We start from the raw sequence: 21271 nt of genomic DNA on the forward strand, positions 1-21271 counted from the left end.
GCCAAGTTCAGAGTGCCTCTTCAGATACATCAAGTATTGAAAGCTGTGGTGAGCACATAAGCCGCACTTACACCACCTGAAAATGGACCACCAATCTTGGTTCGGGAACCAATGCCGCACCATCGAAAATCCACCAAGCGCTTACACCAGCGCTGCAGCTAGTTATAAAATCCGGCTACAGATGGCGCGCAAACAATAAATTGCATGCGCAGAAAGCGCCATTTCGAAAGCGCCGCCTGGAGCCGAACCATCTAACTAGCTAATTGCCGATCCATTTGCGCGTACACCACGACAAAGCCGAGCTTTTAACAAGCCGGGCGAATTTGGACCATCAAGCTTGGTGGGACAAATTCGCTCGGCAATTTGTATCGGCAATGGATTGCCGAACCAATTTGTCGCGGCAATGTGGTGGTGTAAGTGCAATTGGTCCACCAATATTTCGTGGTGTAAGCGCAGCTATAAACAGACCATGGTAACCTTCATTTGAAAATCCCTTCATAATCAAGGGCTAGCACTGGCTAACACAGCACCCATAAACAATAGACCACCAATTTGACCACAGCTCCTTACTGCGGGAAAACCCAAGTCCAGCAACCAAAAGTACCAAAAATACATTTTTGTTTACATTTGAACTGCACACATGCGTTTGTTTACAATTTCTTTCCCCGCGAAATCTCGAAGATCAGGTGACCTGCAATCGTGGATTGAAAATAACATTAACCTTGGTTCAGCAGGTCAACAGGTACAGGCTGTTCCAATCATCCCCCTTCAGCCAGCTGTTCAACAGGTAATGTTAGCCATCCCACAGGGAGTGCAGGTATTTGATTAAGCCTCTGCATAACTAAACAGCAATGACTTGGCTTCTGTGAGTTGCAAGGAGATTTGACAGTGTCCGATTAAAAATCCCTCATTACTGCTCCGCTGAAGTAAATTTCCGAAAATAAACATAACGTTGCATCAGGATAACATATCAACTGCAAACGTGCAAAATTTCGAGACGAAACACTACCCCCAAATGGCACTTTATCGAGCCGCCTAATAGTATTATGATATGGATTTCATTATTTTGCTAAAAATAGATACCCGGGAAGTCCGTACAGTAAATCTGATTCGGCGAATCCGAGTGGGATTCCCAGATAATTTTGGTTTCATAACTGGATCTGGTATATAAAAATGCGGTGTCCTCTCGTTCCCGAGTGTGCTCTCGACTCTCATGACATTATTCGCCTGAGTTCTTGTGCTGTTGTGGTGAGGGCGTTCTTGGGCAGCTCACGAACCCATTGGTTCAGGACAACGCCAGAAGAGACGGCTCTACATGATTTTATGGTCACACACACACACACCTCAAACGCCGACTGAGAACATTCGGACAGACGATAGGAAAGATGATGAATACTTGTGATTACGGCGAAGAATATTCTCCGTAAGTGAAGTTTTTATGTCTACCCTTGCCTTGTAGGTTAGCTTGTCGGGTTGGAGTTAGGGTTTTTAGTATAAAGTAGGTTTAGGCTGGCAACTGAACAAATGTGTTAGATTGGACTTTTCCGAATTCAGTTTTCTTGTCTATATAAATGGTCTCCAGCCTGATGATGAAGAGAATTCGCCTATCCCATGGGAAGTTGTATCGTGGAGGGTGAAAGCCCCTTATAGAGACGAAGTCTCGAAGGATGGAAAGGCTTTTCGCAAGCATACACAAAATGTACTAGAGCGTAGGCAGCCAATTTTTAATATATGCCACCCTCACAAAGGCACCCGATTTTGTACACAAGATCAAACTTTTTACATCAAGCAGTTTCTACACGATCAGTATCCCACATTGATTACCTAAAAATTATTTTGTTTTCACGGTAGAATTCGACATTTACTCACAGAATATGCACGAGTCGGGCAGAGAGCCAAAAAGTCACTCAGAGATCTTGGGGAATCCCTCAGTCTATAAATGTATTGTGACGTCGTCGGCTGTGTGTCCAGGTTTTTATTTCCTTGTCACGGATCAGGGTCTTTCAATTGTATTCGAAACACTGCATAGTGCAACGACGTCAGTCGGGGTGCGAAATTTTTTTCTGCAGGATACTTCTGGCATAGTGTACATCTGACAGCCAATCAGAATTCAAGGCAAGCACGTGTCTTTGTTGACATCATCTTTCCACATGGCGCAATAATGTCAACAATGCCACGTGTTCTGATAATCTTGGAAAGAACAAGTTAGCAAATGGTTAGAGGAGTATATTAGCTAAAATATATTTATTTGCAGTATCTTAACATGTATTTTCATTGTCGAGTGGACTGTATTTATTGGACTTGTCTGTTAAAGGCGCACTGTGCTCGGCAAAATAGCCGAGGTTGAATGTTTATCTGTCAACCGTGTAACTAGTTCTGCTGTATATGCATAGGTGACGCCACCATTCAATTTATTTTGTTTGCTTGTCAAAATGTGTTTTATACAATGGCCCTTCAACAATGTTCAAACTACCAAAATCAACAGCAGACATCGGATACACTGTCCCTTTAATAATTATCAACATTGGCAACACTGTCAGTGTCACTGCCCCTTAAAATTTCACAAATCGCGAGACATCGGATACACCGTCCCTTTAATAATTATCAACATTGGCAACACTGTCAGTGTCACTGCCCCTTAAAATTTCACAAATCAATGCATGCACTGCAATGTAGCGATCAGATCAGCTGATGCCTCTTTTGTACGCATAATATCATCAATTTTACAATGAATCTGTGCAATTCATTCCTAAACACGACGACACAAACCTTGAGTTGTGCATAATTGGGGTCAGACAATGAACTATTGTCACATTCACAGTTGAAGTGGCACTCGGCATGCGACTCGGTATCGTCCATTGTATTTGCATTATCATGCATAAATAAACAGTGTGACGTCAAAGATCGCGCCAATTGTGATTGGCTGTCAGATGTACACTGTGGCAGAAGTATCCTGCAGAAAAAAATTTCGCAGTCGGGGTTGCCTAAGAAGTGCCCCCAAGTCCCAGGAATTTCAAAACCTGCTAACTGACGAAATGGCCAATCATATTCGGTTTATTTTTACCCGTAACAGGGCTTCCCCAAGTTTACGTCACTGAGTGTCTTTTCAAAGTTGACTGTCTTGTCCCGATTCTCCCAATAAATGTGGTGGTAAAAGTTGTGACATACAATGCTCGAGTTTTCTAGATGATGTAGAATCTGTTTGATGTGCGAGAAAGTTTGATCTTGTGTACAAAATCGGGTGCTTTTGTGAGGGTAGCTTATTTGAAACATTGGCTGCATAAGCTCTTGTGCATTTTGTGTAACGTTTGAAAAAAAGCGTTTCCATCCTTCGGGACTCCCCCCCCCCCCGAATGGGGCGGGGGGGCAGGGCCGTATTTAACTTTTTTGTCCGGGGGGGCAGTGGGATAGATCGCCGAAGGCGAACTGCATGCGCCGTAGGCGCATCCGAACGGGGGGGGGGGGTCTGGGCCCTCCCCCAGAAAAATTTGAAAATAAAAGGTCTGAAATGGCATTTTCCTGGCATTTGGAAGTGTGAATCAATAGTATTTTTACTCTAAAAAAGGACCACTTTTATGAAGTATTTTACGAAAATACCACATTTGGACAGAAAATGTTAATTTTCATAGTTTTTCATAGCTAGTCTTTACCTAATGTTGCATCATTGTGTATAACCATAGAAGACTAGGGTCAGGGCACTCGACTGGTCAGATTATAAGGGTTGCACCTGAGTTGATAACATCTGCTATCCATATGCTGCTATCATGCTGGTAAAGCTATGGCTAAGATTAGTTTGTCTTTTTATTACTGTCTGAAAAAATGTTTTTTCAACATTTATTGCACAGGGGGGGCCAATCATATTGTCAAATCATGTCACAACTGATAGTGACCTGCCAGTCTCAAACCTAAACGTTATTTCTTGTTTTGTCATTTCAGGCCTGGTCTTGACGTCACTGACCAATGCTGTGACCTACTAGAGGCGGCTCGTGAATGCCTGTGCAGAGGCCAAGTAGACAATGCAATTGCTTACATCAAAATATTCCGCGACGATGGTGACTACCTCCTCATCGCCCTGGAGAGCATATGTGCACATCTAGAAGACGCTACCGAGACGCGGGTGGAACTGTTGAAAGGTTTGAATGATGAGAAGAAACTGTTGAAAGAAGACGAGCTGATGTATCAGGAGACTAACTCAGAGTACCTGGATGCTATGAAGGATGCGAAATGGCAGAAGGATCATTTGCAGTGGCTTAAACACGAGGCTGATCAGAAGCACTGCAAGGCGGAGCGAGCCTTCGAGGAAAACAAGATCGAGAGAGAGGCAGTTCGTGTTTGGTATTTCATCCCAATCGTCGGGTGGATTGCTTGGGGAGTGAAGAACCGCTCTTGCGACGCCAAAATGGCAAAGGAAAAAGAGGTGATGGATGAAGCCAGAGAGCAGACGACAAACGCTGAGGCGTCACGTGATGTTTTGGACGCCTTGTTGGAAGAAGACGAAAGAAAGCTACGCGATGCCAAGGAAAAACTGCGAAAGTGTGAACTAAAAATTGCGGAGCATCATCAACTGACTGGTGATTTGAAGAAGGCTTTCAGCGTGGCTCTACGCGCTAAGATAGCTGTGGAAGGGATCATACACTTGACTGAAAACGCTTGTGGTAATGTTGAGGAGCTGGAACAGATTCTTGATATCTGCCTGACCAGGCCCGCACTCGGAAAATCTGGCGGGACAGCACTAAAGTTCGAGCACACAGCAATGAGCTGGAATGAAGTTAAGGACATGATCAGAGCTAATGGAAGACTGTTGAACCACCCTACCTTGTCTATTAAAATATAGGGGCACACGTCAGTACTGACTGCTTTCAATAGGTGCCAGAATTGTCAGATTAATTGTCAATGTTCATTGCAAGAAGACCAGTTTGTACAAGAGAAATTTTGCAGTTTTTATTGATACTAGTACACTTATATACATTAACAGAGTGTAACATTAAAGTGATACTATGATGTGATTTACAACTTTGCGGAAATACGTCCGTTTTTAATTGTTGATCACAAATGAAAAGCTCAAATTTTCCATTTTTGATTAGATTTATTATAAAATCGCTGTTTTAATCGCGTCAGACTGGCCAACTGCCGAAGACATTTTGAAAAACCCGCACTAAGTCACGTGACATCATGACGTCACAACATGAACAAGTCAGACCGTCGAGTATTTTCCTATTCGCTCCAGGAAGAAGCTATATCCGCAGTAGTTCGCGTACGCTCAGGAAAATCTAATGAATATTAAATGAGGTCTAAAAATAGTTTTAGGAATACCGTTATTATGATGTCAGCGATGGAATTTCCTGGTTGGACTTAAGAAATTTATGATGAAATGACTCGGACTGTGGACTTGGGGGGGGTCCTTTCCCTTACATCGTTACTTGGAGATTTTTTCCAAATGTGCTGGAAGACCCCCAACGGCATACGAATTTGGAGTTGGTTCTCGAAGTTGTGTTCCGGCGGAGCATCAGGAGGAGAAGATGAACCACCGGCTGGTGACCTCTTGACTCGAACATCATGGTGACGGCCCGGTTCTTTGATAGGGTCAGGCCAGCGGAAAACCCCAACACCTTCAGTTTTGCTGGTGTTGCCGCAAAACATCGCAGCACAACGCCACCCGACAACCCTTTTCTTCTTCTTCTCCATAATCTTCAGTTCTTATCGTGTATATATTGTGTAAGGACAGGATGGAATGTCAATGGTCAATGGCAGTTGTAAATAAACGAATGAGAGATTTTTTTTTCGCGGGAATGTAAACAACCGCGACCGCGAAAATGTTCATGTTGTGACGTCATCAACGAAAACGTCGTCGGCGTAGCGCGATTTCAACGGCATCGAAGCGAGCCGTCCGGGCGGGATTAAAACCATCAATTTCTAGAAAATGTGCATTTCGATTCGAAAACCTTACCGATTTATGAAAAAGTGACGTAGTCATTTGTCAAAAACAGCTAAAACATTATATGGTGAAATTTGACACGAGTTACCCTTTAAAGTTATGCAGGTTCCTCAAATCACTGTATAAATCCAGCGTGATAACATGTTATTATGCCACAAACATTACGAAAACCTCTCCTAATGATTATATAGGCTGAGGTTTTCTTACTCTAGTTTCGAGATTAGTATTGTACTATTTTAACACTCCAGCATGAGACTATTTGTTTACAAACGTGCATAGCATCCTGTCTATATTTTACACCTCCTCCTATGCAGTACATATAAAAGTTAATGGCGTAGTTATACATCCAAAGATTAAGGGCAGCAAACAACTCAACAAGATATCGTAGATTCCAGTAAATGTCGTCCATATTGTAAATATCTTGAAGTATTGGCAAGTCCATTAAAAAATAATACAGTCGTAACGGAACTGACGTCACAATATACGCCAGGCTGACAAAAATGAGCATACCCGTTAATTGTCGTAGTTCCTTTTGCTTTCCCTGAGACTGACCAGCACCAAGTTTTGCTCTGCGTGCTGAAGCTTTACCAACGGTGATGATAATGGCAATGTTACATCCCATTACGATAATGAAGGGAGCGATGGATCCAAGCAACATTTGGCCCACAGTAGATAATATCTCAAACTCGGCCTGGCCTCTAACCTGGACGACAAGTGCTTCCGTCCCTGCGATTTAAAAGAAATAGTGTGATAGCCTCGCACCCAGCCATTTTAAGTCGTCGCAAATTCCTGACACGTGGTTGGATTGTTGTTGAGGAAATATGCAAGCAAAAACACTGAATCCTCACAAAATATATAATAGTCAACCGTGATAGACGAAAATTGAAGTGAATGTGGCCCCTTTAACACTAGACTAATACTACGTCCTCAAAAGGGACGAAGTGCGAGGTGCCTATAGAGAAAACAAGCCTATCGGCCTCAGGTTCACAGTGAGGAACCTGCAGAACTAAAAATCCAGATGGCAGCACTAGTACTAAATGGTAAACTTCCAGTGCATCTTCCATTAAAATTAAGTTTTGTTGATTTTCTCCCTAAAACTCATCAAAATAGAATGTAAAAAAAACAACATTTTTGTGCTCTTTCCCCATGAAGAGTAATTGAGAGATGACATGTTCAATAATCATCGTCGACATTGACCCGGGAAATGGCTTACTCATTACAACCATGGTCCACTTGCCTGCAAGGCCTCCTATTGGCAGGCTTTGTTGTGCAGGTTCCTCATTGGATTGGTTAGACTATGGAATGCCAAAAGGGAATTTATTCAGGACATTTTGAGAAATATGATCAGGACATGAAATATGTATGCAGAACATAAGAAATACTTATATGCAGAACATGAGAAGTGCATGCAATGTTGACATATTTTCGTCATTCCCACATAACTGTTCAACAGTCAATGTCCAACGACAATCCAACTCGACAAATAACATTAATTCATATCAAACACCTTAAAAACCTTTTATTTGATTTTAAAAGCAGTTATCGAGTAAACGGACACCACCCAAAATATCCACGAAATAAACGGACAAATGGCCACAAAAACACCTTTTCTAAAAAAACTAGCGATTTATACCAAATAAATATGACGGGAGACAAAACTAGATACAAATTTAACAAGGCTATGTAATGATAAGCCCTTTACTGTCAATCGACGAAGAACAAAAAGAGAGGCAAAAATAAGGATCACATTGTGAACCAACAATGTGAACCAATGATTGGTTGACGAAACAATGACCTGATAAGCGTAACGGATCGAGGCGATATAATGGGATAATCCACTACTTAAATAACAGTGGTGCCATCTGTGAACTGTGTTACAAACAGTGTATTTGTTCAGCCAGAGTTTACTTTATGATTTCAGCCCAGGATATCATGAGAACTACTCAATAGAAATTGGCCCAACTGGTCTCAAAATGTTCATTATGTTCTTGCATATGGAACGAGAGGAATGGCTTTTTATTAATGACCTCAAGAGGTAAGGGGGGGGGGGGGTTCTGAAGGCGGTTCAGAATTATTTTGTGTATCTATTTTTCATTTATTATCAAAAAATGAAAATCTATTCCTCTCATTCTCTACAGAGGAAAGACGGTTTTTCTTTATATTGCATCAAATTTTATGGAGAAACCAAGAAACTAGGTTGGAATAAGATGTCGCGAGCCCCTGGGGCAGGCGGCGTCACCAGAACTATTTTCAGCGACAGAAAAAGTTTACAATGTAGTTCACATACAGGCCAGAATTCTGTTTACTGGATATGATATTTTAGTTCTGTCCTTCATCTTGCCGTGTGCTCTCCCTTAAATGGCAAAATTCGGAGGAAAAATGGATAATTGGGCCGGTTTTCAAAGGTAATTTTTATAAAAATTCAATCGGTGCAGCATGGTTCTTCATGTGTCCTGCGAATTCACATGCCAACTTACCGGCAGTGAATGTCAATCCTAAAGTTTCCTCCTTTCACCGCCGATCCAATTGGGCGGAAAATCTGTCAGACGCACACTCATAAACAGTGGCCAATGAAATTGCTCAGCACGAAGGAATTGAATGATGGCCTGCATTGATATCGCCAACCTCGCTTTATGATCAGGTTACCTTTCTTCTATACAACACGAACAGTGCATTTGTGTCAGGTCAGCATCCAAGGAACCGTTACACATTGAACACCTGGGCCCGGTTGTTCAAAAGCACAAAAGTCACGTTATCCCTAACGGTTACGTTAAGTATCCTTAAGGTCGTTATATCTTTCAGTTAAACCCATTAGAATTATTTCACGTTACGGTGCCGTTAAAGCTAACGTGGTTTTGAACAAATCAGCCCTGGTCTTCCTCTACGATGGCTTTCAGTGCGTGTCTCGTGCGACAACCGCGAATGTGCATGTTAGAGTTGTCGCGACATGGACGTGCGGGAAAGGAAGGGAATGCATGGCGTACTACCAATAATGTAGTAACAGCCGTTCTGACGGGCGATAAGCGGAAGTTTATCGGCGGTGAAGGATGGATAAACGCACAACGACGGTAGATCGGCATGCGAATTCACTGTCCCTCGCAATCGTTCAGTGTAAATATCCTATACTTTAACGAATCGTGGCATATTTGGCAAATAAAGAATACTGTGATCTGATTGGTTGCCTTTCTGATCAAGGTGACATCATCTATATAGCGTAGGAACCCAAGCTTTAAAGGTCGTGTCACACCTAACTCTGATTATATTGTTTTGCTCGCCCGGAATATTGGACCGGATTATTGATCATTACATCGTTTGGATTTATATAAACGTATACTGCTATTTTCTATCGCCACAACAACGCCGTTGATTGCTAGAGGATACATCGCTAGAAGGTGCCACTCCACAAGCTCTGCATTGTCGTGTAGTGTTGCTGGACCGCACCATTGGTATCAAGTGTTAGATATAGATACACACTGGATACCACTGGAACAGGTAAGACAAGCAAACAATATCACAGCAAAATAAAGTGGTTGAAGGCTGACCAACTGCAGTCAGCAAATGCTACTTCTATAGGCCGGCCAATCCAGAAAGCAGCAATCGTGACAACATTTCAGATAAAGTTTCTACAAAAAATAGTTGCACATTGAACAGATATGTACGATGTTCATGAAGCTGGAATGGTAAAATGGGTCAATTTACCTGTTACCGGGTTCTTGACATAAACAAACACAAATGGAACCTGGATATTGAATACGATGGCGAAAACTGTCGTAAGGACAACCATCCTCGTTGCCCTTGAAGTAGTGCACAATCTGGGCGCAGCAACCGGAAACACCACGGCTATGAGACGGTCGATACTCATCTCGACGAGGAAGAAACCCGATGCCATACCGTACATTGCAGCCGTACAATAATATATCCTGGAATGACAATATTGTTCAGTATGGTTATTTTTCTCTTGTTGGTTCCATCAGAATTTATTTTCGGACGGAGTCAATGTCTAACTACTGTAACTTGATAAAGGAGTGTGGGTTTTTTAAAGCAGAAGGTGACGGTGGTCAATCGTCGACAAATGAATAATTTCACTATCTTTCGAACTGGAATGTGTCTGTCATAATGAATGATGTGTGTCGGAGCAGTACATCTGCGGTGCTTGAGTGATGTACTTGCCTACTTTTGAAGGTTTGATCAACAGTTAAAATTTCAAGGTTTCAGGTTTGACAGTTTTGTCACAGTGAAGATAATAAGAAAGTGTGTCAAAAATTTCCATGTCGACTGCGCTTAGTCGTCTCATAATTGTACTTGTATGTGAGGGTGCGCAATCTTGTTGAAAATTGTCATCCACGTCGGCGCGGGGTAAAGCATTTAATTATCAAAGTAAGATCGGGAAGTGCAGTTTTAGTAATCCGGCATGGTAATTTTTAACGCACTTTTTTATTTTCTTTACTGTGACAAAACTATCAAAAACTTGAAATTCTGACCATTGATATCTAGCTATAAAGTTGTACAAATTTCCACTGTGATACCAATGTATACTGGCTGGTAGCATATTATGTCATATATTCTATTAAATTTAAATAGCAGTCCTGTGAACAAGAATTTACACCTTGCCTTTTTTGTGATTTCATTCACATGGAAAGTGAACAACAATCCATCTGTATGAAAATCAGAGTCCAAATATATCTCAAAATATTACTTGCTTTACCATCAGGATCGGACAAGCATGGCCAAGAACGAGTCACACATGAAGCATAATACTGACTACATTCTGCCAGGCATTTTAGGCTTTTTTACGCTTAGAGTCTTTTCGAAAAAATGGACTATTGGTTTACTTAAATATGATCTCCCTTGTGTAGGCATTGAAATCTCCTATTCCCTCGTAATAAGCCACAGTTTGAAAGATGCCGTGCTCTATTAGTTGCAGCGTGTCTGCCACTGCCATCGCCTTCATGTAGATACACGGAGACAGTGTCCGGTTGTGCCCTCTATTGGCTACGAGGATTGTTAGGATGTTACCAGGCACGCCTATCAAGACTGGTGCCATCCATAGGTAGCGAGTCAGGATTTTGTAAGCTATGAGTAATGACGGATATTCTGGAAATTCACTGAGCAATTCACCTTGGCCAGTTACCGTGACACTTGCGTTCTCAACTTCCATAAGGTTGCCGAGCTGAAACGATACTTTGAATTTCCCTCGAAACAAAAACAAAGTCACCAATTACATCTTAGTCAGAGAACCATATTTATTGCAGGTTAATACTATGTTTTCCACCGTGAAATCATATTTTATCTGGAATGTATACCAACAACTTTTATCAATCTCGGCCCTATTCAACGCCAGCGTGGGGCTGAAGTACAAATTACTGGACAGGTAGGATTTTTAGTTTGGATGTTTTCGTTCTCGTTGCAACCAATCAGAATCTTCACATTTAAGTAACCATGGTATAGGATTTTTTTGTGTGTAACTATGTTCATTGACGCAGTGCATTTATTTTGGCTAGTTTCCACTCTACGATTTGCGTCTCGACCAATCTGGATTAATAGTCCAGGTTATTCTTTTTGGGGGTCAATCATTGAATTATGTGCCAAGTATGAATGCGAAGGAAGAAACCAGGCCCAAAATATGGTCTACTGCTCATTTTTGAGGAATTTCGATGAAATCTCAAAGGGACATTATAGGCAGCAGCTAGGCAGGCAAGATAAAGTTACACGAAGTCGCCAATAGGGGTGTTTCACATCTCACTGTACGTCGAAATGATTCACGCTTGTACGAGGAATATATTTAGTGCTGATTCTGATATGACCAAGGCCCCTTACTGTGTATACTAGTCACTTGATGATGGCTAAAATAGCCCCTCTGCTCCTGCCTATAGTCCCCATATATTAATCACTGTCGCAGATCTGCTGCATGGTCAAAATGGTATAAGTAATTGACCACGATGACGATGTTTTGCTCCTATTCACCACTGTGGATAATCTGCTACTTAGATCAGTTCCATTTATAACCATCAAATGGCAGGATCATCTAGATGTACATTTTGGTGCTGTTGACCAGATGGCGGCCCCCATGCTTGGCTGCAGCAAGAGATCCCCAGGTTAGTTTTTTCAGAAAATACAACAGTTTACGGTGAAAAACAGTTGTTTATTTGCTATTATGTAATGTTTTTATTGTCTGAAGTAACTGTAGGATGCAAACAAATCAATAAAAAGTGATCACACCAATGAGAGGGGATGGGCGAATTTCGGTGTAGCAGATCTGCTACGTTGGTCAACATCGGCATATGCTCTGTTGGTAACGGGGTCAAAAGGTTCACTCTCAGGTCCGGTGGTGAAAGGGTTAATATACATGTCCGGTGCAAAAGAGGGTTAATACCCATGTACAAATGTTGTTATCTGTTGTTATTTGTTCTGACTTTTCACTAATTTTGTGCTTTTTATGAAACAAAAAATCCATCATTTCTTTTTACTTCTGTTACCCAGCGCAGCAGATCTGCTACAATATGGAAGAGTCCCCAAAAATTATTTTCTGTTTCCTAAATAAAAGTTTTCTAAGAGGAAATAATCATCACTCAACTGCAAATGTGTCTGGTTAATATAGGTTTTTAAGGGGTTCATGTACATGGGTAAGAAAAAGTGTTTCTTATTTTATGAGCAGTGAATGAAAATTGCATGTAGAACCATGAGTCAGAAATAGCATCAAATCTGGCCAATCTTGTTTGGTTTTAGTCAACAGACAATTTCAGGCGAATTTTGTGACTTCTGTATGAAAACCCATAAAAGATCATTGACATCTGTTTTACATGTACGTACCTTGATCAACACAAGACATTGTCATTGTTACTTATCACGGACGTCTTTGGCTGGCGCGAGCGGACAGAATTCAAAATTATGCCACGGCATAAATCGGAATTGTGGTGCACCATAAATAGATCAATCAAAAACACGGATCTCGTGAATTATGCCGCGGCATAAATAGGAAGTGTGGACGGAAGTGTATTTATGGGGGACGGGAGTGAGAATTGTGGACGTGATTTGTGGGTTGATGTTATTTTCAATATACGATATCAGGTCATGTGATCTTTGAGATTCCGCCGGAAATGAAATTGTAAAAAACGCAAATCTCCAAAGATTTTCATGTTAGTATATTTAGAGTAGTTAAGAATATCAGGACTGTGAAAGGCTTGAGATCAAGGAACGCATGCAATCAGAAGGAATAGAGATAATCCAAGTTAAGCAATCCACGTGTGCATTTGTTGACATTTGAGCTTTGCACGTGCGTTTTTATACAATTTCTTTCCAAGAAATGTCAAAGATCACACGACCTGCAATCGTGTATTGAGAATAACATCAACCCACAAATCATGTCCACAATTCTCACTTCCGTCCTCCATAAATGACACTTCCCTCCACAATTCCCGGCTATCTGATTGGTTGACTGCTTTTTCCGAATAGACCCACGCCGAAATTTACCATTGCGCCACGAGATCCGACGTTTTGATTGGTCAATTTATGGTGCACCATAATTGCGAATTATGCAACACCACAATTCCGATTTATGCCGTGGCATGATTCTGAATTCTGTCCACTTCCGTCAGCCATAGATGTCTGCGCAAGTGTCCAAATACAAGAAATGAAAAAAATAATGCGGCACAGATTTACGGTCAAAATTTCAGAACTCTAATCGGGATGTCGGTCAGATTTGACTCTCTTCTTGTGTTGCTGGCCAAATAATGAATTCACCCAGCAATTGATTCCCTTCGCAAATAAGATGTTTTCATTTCCCACCCATACACTCTTCAGTTTCTTCTTTTTTTCAAGTAGCTTTTCAACTGTTTTCATTTTGAAATATATACCAGATAAAAATCGGCTTCTGTTCAGACCCTCAAAAAACGCCAACGGGCCACAATGAAGAGATTTGGATATCGTATGAAACCTTTCTAACTTTGAGCTACTTTGCTGATTTTCTTTTCATTCCTGATCACTAAAAGACAAAAAATATTTACTCGAATTCCCGCCGAGAAAGGGTCAATGATAAGTTTATTTTGCGAGAATAGGATTTTATCTTTTCATCAGCATGCAGCATCGAACTGCCTGGCCTGTAGGGAATCGGGGATTTGTTAGCAAATTGGTTATCTCCGAGTTCCATGATAATGTTGTCTGTCTAGGTAATGTGAGAAAGAAAGTATAGAATAACAGCATTTTGTGTAGATCGACATAGAATTTTGTTGAGCCTAGCTTTCGACACTACCGTCTTCCACAAGGTCTGCCATGGAAGAAGACAGGGTAGTATCGAAAGCTGGACTCAACAAAATTCTATGTCGATCTTTAAAAATTGGTGTTATTTCATACTTTCTTTCTGATATTGTTCATCTTGATCGACACGGCATCTTCCTATTCTCTAGGTAATGTATTAGTATACAAGATTATCAATGCGATATGATCGAGTTCGACGAAGTGGAAATCACTGTTGTGCTTGTAAGAAAATATTTCTGTGCAACAATTTTGAAATTTACCACCTGGTATCGCGGTGTGATTAACAAGAAGGTGTCGCATTCGCCCAAAGAAGATTCGAGAATGCCGTGTCGCCATGGCGCTATAATGACATCGTGACGTTGCGAAGTAACCAGTTTATTCTGCAGAGATGGATAATCCAAGACCTTCCCAATAAATTCCGAGCTGACCGTTTTTTCATGGGTTATTGTAAAAAAATGATGATCGCTGTTGGTACTGTATAAAATATGATTTCACGACGTAGACACTCGTAATATTGGGCACGTTTAGTATGGTTCTTCTTCGAAAAAAATCGTAAAGAAATCCGTCGTGTAGTTTTCGCATAGCGGTCCCAAAAAGAACGTCGACCTTTACTTTTGAAAAGACCTATAAACATAGACAGCCAGCGACACGTAGCACGATACATCGGCAGCTTCCTTGCCTGCATGCTCGAGTGACCAATAATTTTCGATGGAAATGATCATGGACCGATGATACCTCAATGGTTTTTCGACAAGTTCGGGGTTGCAGCATACACTAAGCGAATAATATTGCGTCACAAAAACGAGTTGGCGTTGTTTTCAATGAAGTGGTATATGTGTGTCTATTGTGACTACAAAACTCAGCCGATTATAATGTATATGCGGACTTGCTTGACCCGCAGTTACTCACATCACCATGAATAATAGATGAATGATTATGGAGGCAAACCTTGTAAGTAAGAGCTCGAAAAACAGCCCTTAATTTGTCTTGTGTCTCGAGTTACTCCAATTTAGTAAACCAGCAGTGCGCCCGAAATCATTTTAAGGGGTCGAGTTACTATTTACAACACGTTCTATTATCTGGCTTATTACTAGTATGCTAGACAGGTGTCCCTCGAAAATAATGTATTGGGCTGGTATGATCACGTTTGGAATGGGTTTTTACTGCAGGAAAAAGTCACAGAAAAAAGAATTTAGCTGGCGGAACCTGTGCAGTGTTGTAGTGTGAACAGTAAGAAACAACTTGGTGGAAATATTTGAAAAATCAATTTGTAAATTTTGCTTCAGTCACAGTGTATTTTTTTGTCCTTTCAATTTCCCTGGCCATTCATGTATCCAGAGTTTTCGGAACCGGGGTTTGATGCCATGTGTTCCCCCTAGAAGGGGAGTTATAGGGGTGATAAGATATCTGTATAGATAATGTAATGTTTGTATGAAGTGCTTAGCCGTGTGCCTTCAGTAATGAGACCCGTTATTCAGAGGCCAAAGGAAAAGATACTGGTTTATAATTGAACTGTTCATGTTGAAATGAATTGTTTGCTGGCACCATTTCATGACTTGCCTTTCAGATGAGCATGTAGTCAGTTGAGAAATGGTAGTAAGTGTGATAAGGAATTTGAATGCCAGAACCCCACCTCCATGCCGCTGACAATATGAAAAGATAATGACTTTTAATACTGTGTGTATTAAGTAAGGATTGCTTGCAAGAATTGTATGTCATGCATTTAGATACATGAGATTACCGGTGCCGCTGCAGATGGAAGATGGGTCATTGTAACAATGAAATACTTTATGATGTTGCTGTAAGAGGAATGGTTGTTGGAGATGAATATGTTTGGTGGTGAGAGGATGCATTACCCAAAAAGGGAATACATCCTCTCACCTAGTGATGAAGAAGCTAGAAATAAATGACGAGATATTGTTTGTACTCACATAAACTGGGTATGATTATGGCTGAATGTGCCCTAGGTTCTCCCATATGGGGCTTGGGTACCTCTGACGCATGCGGTTGAAAACAATCCTGCCGTTAGTGTAGATGGTTCGAGTGTTGGCAAGGTGGCCTCGTGCGTTCATGGTATGTCACTGGTGTTCAAAGTGTTTCCTGTTGTGTTGATGTTAGCTTGATTGTCACCATTTCCTGGGAATCTGTAGACTAGTACAAAGCACATCCATCACGGAAATGGCTGCCACTGTGGGAGGACACCAGACAAAGGCCCCCGGCCGCAGATGGGAGTGGAAGTGGAATTTCAAGCCTGCGTAGGCCTACGGTGTTGCCCTAGGCCTTAATAAAACAGTGGGACACTGACCATGCTTGGCCAGAAGAAAGATGTGATATGTGTACCACGAGGCAATGGTCGTGTCCAGATGACAGACTCTACCTGCTAACTTGCATAGCCTGATCATGCATGTGATGTAGCTATGGTACGGCCTAGCTACACACTCTCCGACTCGCTGCAAAAAGCTGCATGCACTGCATGCTCTGCAGTGACAGTACACAATGCAGTGACAGTACACAATGCACTGCACAGTGACAGTAGGGTACACGACGCATCCGCAGGCGGGAGGAGGCGGCTATAAAAGACAATTATAGGCCTGAAATCACGAAGAGAAGACGCCATAAAGACGGGGGCGTATATGGCAAGCGGAGTGTCCAGTAATTAAAAAAACCTAGATTTATTCAAGAAAACCTGGTTTTTTACCTAATAAACTAAGTATATTTGGAAAAAATATAGGTTTTTTTAAAAATAACCTTGTTTATTAGCTAATAAACCGAGTTTCTTTAATAAAAGTTTTTTTACTTTCTTTCCTAATAAAGTAGGTTTTTTAACAGAAACTAACATTTTCTGCTAAAAAACCTGGTTTATTACCTAAAAAACTTGGTTTTTTACCACATAATCGTATAAAATATAAGTTTCTGTACAGAAATGTCCATTTATTCAATAAAACAAGGTTTATTACCAAAACAACCTAGTTTATTTAAAAAAAACTAAGTTTATTACTAATAAACCTAGTTTTTTTAAATAAACCTGGTTTATTAGAAAACTTACATTTTTAAACCTCGATCCTACCTACATTGAGTTATCTAGGATGAGGTTAGGGTCTCACTAACTAGTTTACAGAGTGCAGTGCAGTGCAGCATTAGTACCACGTGGTGCCGAGGTTGCATATCCTCGTCCCGATAACATCGCGGATTTATGTACATGGGGCGAGGTAGAAAATACAAGTTTCTCGATAGAAAGTAGGTTTTTGCACACCGTTTGTCCAGTTATTCAAAACAACCTACATTTTTACAATAAAACCAGGTTTTATTGCAAAAAACTAAGTTGTTTTGTATAAAACCAAGTTTTTTACGTAAAAAGGTAGGTTTATTAGCCATTTGTCCAGTTATTGTTAATAAACCAAGATTCTTTGCTATAAAACTAAATTTATTACCACTGGATGAAAAACTTAGATTTTAGGGAATAAAACCAAGTTTATTTGTTAAACTTGACATTTGTGGATAGAAAGGTTTATTAGATAAAAAACTTGGTTTTATTAAAGAAACTCGGTTTTTAGCTAATATAAAACAAGGTTGTTTTAAATAAACCTATATTTTTTCCAAATAAACTTAGTTTATTAGGTAAAAAAAACAGGTTTTTAGCTCACCTCTTAGCAGAGGTGAGCTTATCCCATACCGTGGCGTCCGTCGTCCGTCGTCGTCGTCGTCGTCGTCGTCGTCGTCGTCGTCGTCGTCGTCGTCGTCGTCGTCGTCCGTCGTCCGTTAGCAGGGCACGTTTCGTAACTGTTAGAGCTATTGAGTTGAAACTGGGTACACATGTACCCTTATGTAATGACACCTTGGAGACCAAGTTTCGGTCCGATTCGTTTCATGGTTTGGCCACCAGGGGGCCAAACGTTAAAAGTGAAAATATGCAATATCTCCCTTAATAGTAGTTGGGAAATTTTGAAAAAAATATGGTAGGTACTTCTAGCAAAGGTGCATCATATATCCTCCGGGTTTTTGATTTGCCCTCCTTTTCAAGGTCACAGAGGTCAAATAGTGTAAATTGGCCGTTAGGATGTAACGATGGCACGTTTCTAAACTGCAATGACTATTGATCCCAAATTTGGTACACATTTACCCCTTAGTCAGGTAATCTCAGGGACCGAAGTTTGGTCCAATATGATTCACCACTTGACCACCAGGGGGCAAAATCCAAAAACCTTAAAAATTTGATTATTCCTTAACTTCTTGCCCGATTGCCACCAATTTGATATCATGGGTACATCTAACCGCCATACAATATATGTCACACAGGTTTTTAATTTGACCTTCTTGTCAAGGTCACAGAGGTCAAATGGCGTAAATTGGCCGTCAGGCCGTAACTATGGCACGTTTCTTAACTGCAATGACTATTGATCACAAATTAAGTACACATGTACCCCTTGGTCAGGTGGTCTCAGGTACCGAAGTTTGGTGCGATCTGATTTGCCGCTTGGCCTCCAGGGAGGGGGCCAAATCGTAAATTCTTCAAAATGCCATTATTCCTAGTATTACTTGCCTGATTGGCACCAATTTTATATCATAGGTACATCTAATTCTAACAACCATTCAATGTGTCACCTGGGTCTTCTTTGATTTGACCTACTTTTCAAGGTCACAGAGGTCGAATGTACTGTAAATTGGCCATTTTGGGGAAATTGTAATTGCTTGGACCTACATCAAACCTAACACTACATGACACAATACCATGCTCTTTATCCATCTTTCCTCCACATGAGGTGAGCACAATGGCCCTGGCCATTTCATTTGAATAAATCTAGGTTTTTTTAATTACTGGACACTCCGCTTGCCTATTCCTGATTATTGCCATTTCATATATATACACTTCATGAGTAGTTTTGACTTGCAAATAGGCCTGAAGCGAAAGTTAGGCCTGGCAGATCCAGCATGTCATACATGTGCATTTTTTCGTGACTACAAACAAAACAACGTCATGAAATCGTGCTCGTGCTATATATAACTTCACTTTTTTCGTGACGTCATGACTCTTCAGACAATTCGAGTAAATCCTTTTTTCTCGAAAGAAAATGATCTTTCGTAGTACTTTTAATCATTTCCTACCATTTGTAAATATTTCCAAGGCATTCCATGAGGTAAAACCTAAAGAGGGTGACCGTATCATTGATAACTGTAGGTCCCAAATCATGACCAGGCAAATCTGTATTAAAGTATTACAGAAGTGTTCCGTCAAAAGCTTTCGTCGTGTGCTGCCGCCTATCGGTGGTTCCTGGAACATTGCGTCTAGCTATTGTAGGATCTATGTCTTAGCTCAGCTTTTGGCACAAAGATAATCTTGAAAGCAAGTTTCACTAGGTTTTCCTAAAGCCGCTTGATCCCTTCCGTATTATCAGAATTTTTAAATTCAAAATGTTCTTAACACTTTGAGCGCCGCTGAAATGCTTTCAAAGTGTCATTGTAAAGAGTTTTTTCAGGATGTATTCGAAATAAGTTTGCAAAAAATCCGAAGGTCCAAAATCCAAAAAAGTTCGTTAATTCTTAGTTATATCGTCTAGAAATTGACTTCCAAGTCAAATTGAAGACTGCACTTGAGCACTCAGATAGAAGAAATATTTGCAGTCCGGCGAACATCAAAGGGATCCCGTGGACCTCACATGGCGCGGGTCACACTGAACAGCTTCAGCAAACCAAAAATATTTAGCGTCATATACATGTACATAATAATGACTTGAATTCTCTTTTAAAACCCAGCAGACTCGGGCCCTTGAAATATGTATTTGTAGTAATAGCGCCAGTGTCGCCATCTATCATAAGCTTGTAGAACCAGACAGGTTCGTCTCTGTACAAATGGTTGAATAAACCCGATTTGATGTTCTTATGTTACACACTCGTTTACCCTCGTTATTCGCCCTCATCCTAACAAAGCAGTATTCACTACGTTTTGAAAAAGTTATAATTGCTTTAGGATTTTGTGCTCTAGCCATTCAACAGTTCGAAGATCTTGTGGCAGGGTGTTCCATAGTTGCGACGTTTCTGAAAACACGTCCTCCAAATGATTCTGAACGAATGGGGTGTATGCTTCAACTAGGTCCGAGATATAATGCGAAGCAAGTCCATGCACTGCTTTGTACGTTATAAGAAGAACTTTGAACTCTATACATTCACGCACAGGAAGCCAATGTAATTGAGACAACACAGATTGTATTTCATCCTGACTCTCATGCGTTTGCGTCACTACTATCGAGATCCACAAACCCGTGACGGATTCCATCGATTTCCTTGTTTTCTCGGCACGCTCTCAGCGCGTGCTCCAATCACAGCGCTGATATGAAAACTTAAAGAGGGCAAAGGTCAACCCTGATCGCACGTTGTCCAACCTCGACGACTATTTTCGCAACGGTCCAACTAATGCAATTGTTAGTGTATATTTAGAATCCGTTAATGGGCACAGGGTTGTAGGCAGATATTCGTTCTACTGGGATAGCCAAGAACAAACCCAGCTTTAACTCCACAAATTCTAAAGTACTTTTCATCTATCTGTTTCCCCTGCGCCATGACAAAACATGAATTATCACAATTTTTGTGAAAACGGGATTATTCGTGCTTTCAAAAAGTTACGTTTTTAAAATTAAAAGTTGTGAAGCGGCTCATTAGGCGAAACGTAAAACACAAGCTGGTGGAGGATATCTTCCATATCGGTTATAGTGTCGTTAATAAGACACAGTATGAAGTGATTGAAAAGATCTCTAAGCTCAATGAAGATCAAAACGTACAAACGGACGGTCAGGCCACTCGGAAGACTACGCTCAAGGACACTATTTGTGATTACGACGACGCGATCCTTCTCAAGCGAGTTAAGGACCAGGATATCGAAATTAATCGGCTGAAAAAGCAGGTTGCCGAACCTTTCAGTATTGTGTCCTGTTTGAGTGGCACCGGTGTAACAGTAACAAATGCCCCCCCCCCCCCTGGAAAAAGTGTCCGGCCCTATTGTATTCTGCAGTATGGTTCTATAGAGACCCTGACCGTCAATAGCTCAGAGATTGAAGCGCATAATAGAATCCTTTGTTTCCCGGGCATTCT

General features: G+C 41.0%; 1 protein-coding gene across 1 annotated transcript; it reads left to right on the plus strand.

Annotated features, from left to right (window-relative positions):
- The first annotated feature begins 1160 nt into the window (after positions 1-1160).
- LOC135487161 (uncharacterized) lies at positions 1161-5013 on the plus strand. Its single transcript, XM_064770606.1, has 2 exons — positions 1161-1423; positions 3937-5013. Exons 1-2 carry the CDS (start codon positions 1386-1388, stop codon positions 4832-4834), a joined length of 936 nt encoding a protein of 311 aa, XP_064626676.1. The 5' UTR covers positions 1161-1385; the 3' UTR covers positions 4835-5013.
- The last annotated feature ends 16258 nt before the right edge of the window (positions 5014-21271 follow it).

The sequence above is a fragment of the Lineus longissimus genome, chromosome 4 (assembly GCF_910592395.1).
Source record: "Lineus longissimus chromosome 4, tnLinLong1.2, whole genome shotgun sequence".
Classification (NCBI taxonomy): Eukaryota; Metazoa; Nemertea; class Pilidiophora; order Heteronemertea; family Lineidae; genus Lineus; species Lineus longissimus.

Coding starts and splice junctions, on each gene's coding strand:
- LOC135487161 (XM_064770606.1), top strand. CDS start 1,386: ATGATGAATACTTGTGATTACGGCGAAGAATATTCTCC. Junction 1,424..3,936: donor TACGGCGAAGAATATTCTCC/GTAAGTGAAGTT, acceptor TTGTCATTTCAG/GCCTGGTCTTGACGTCACTG.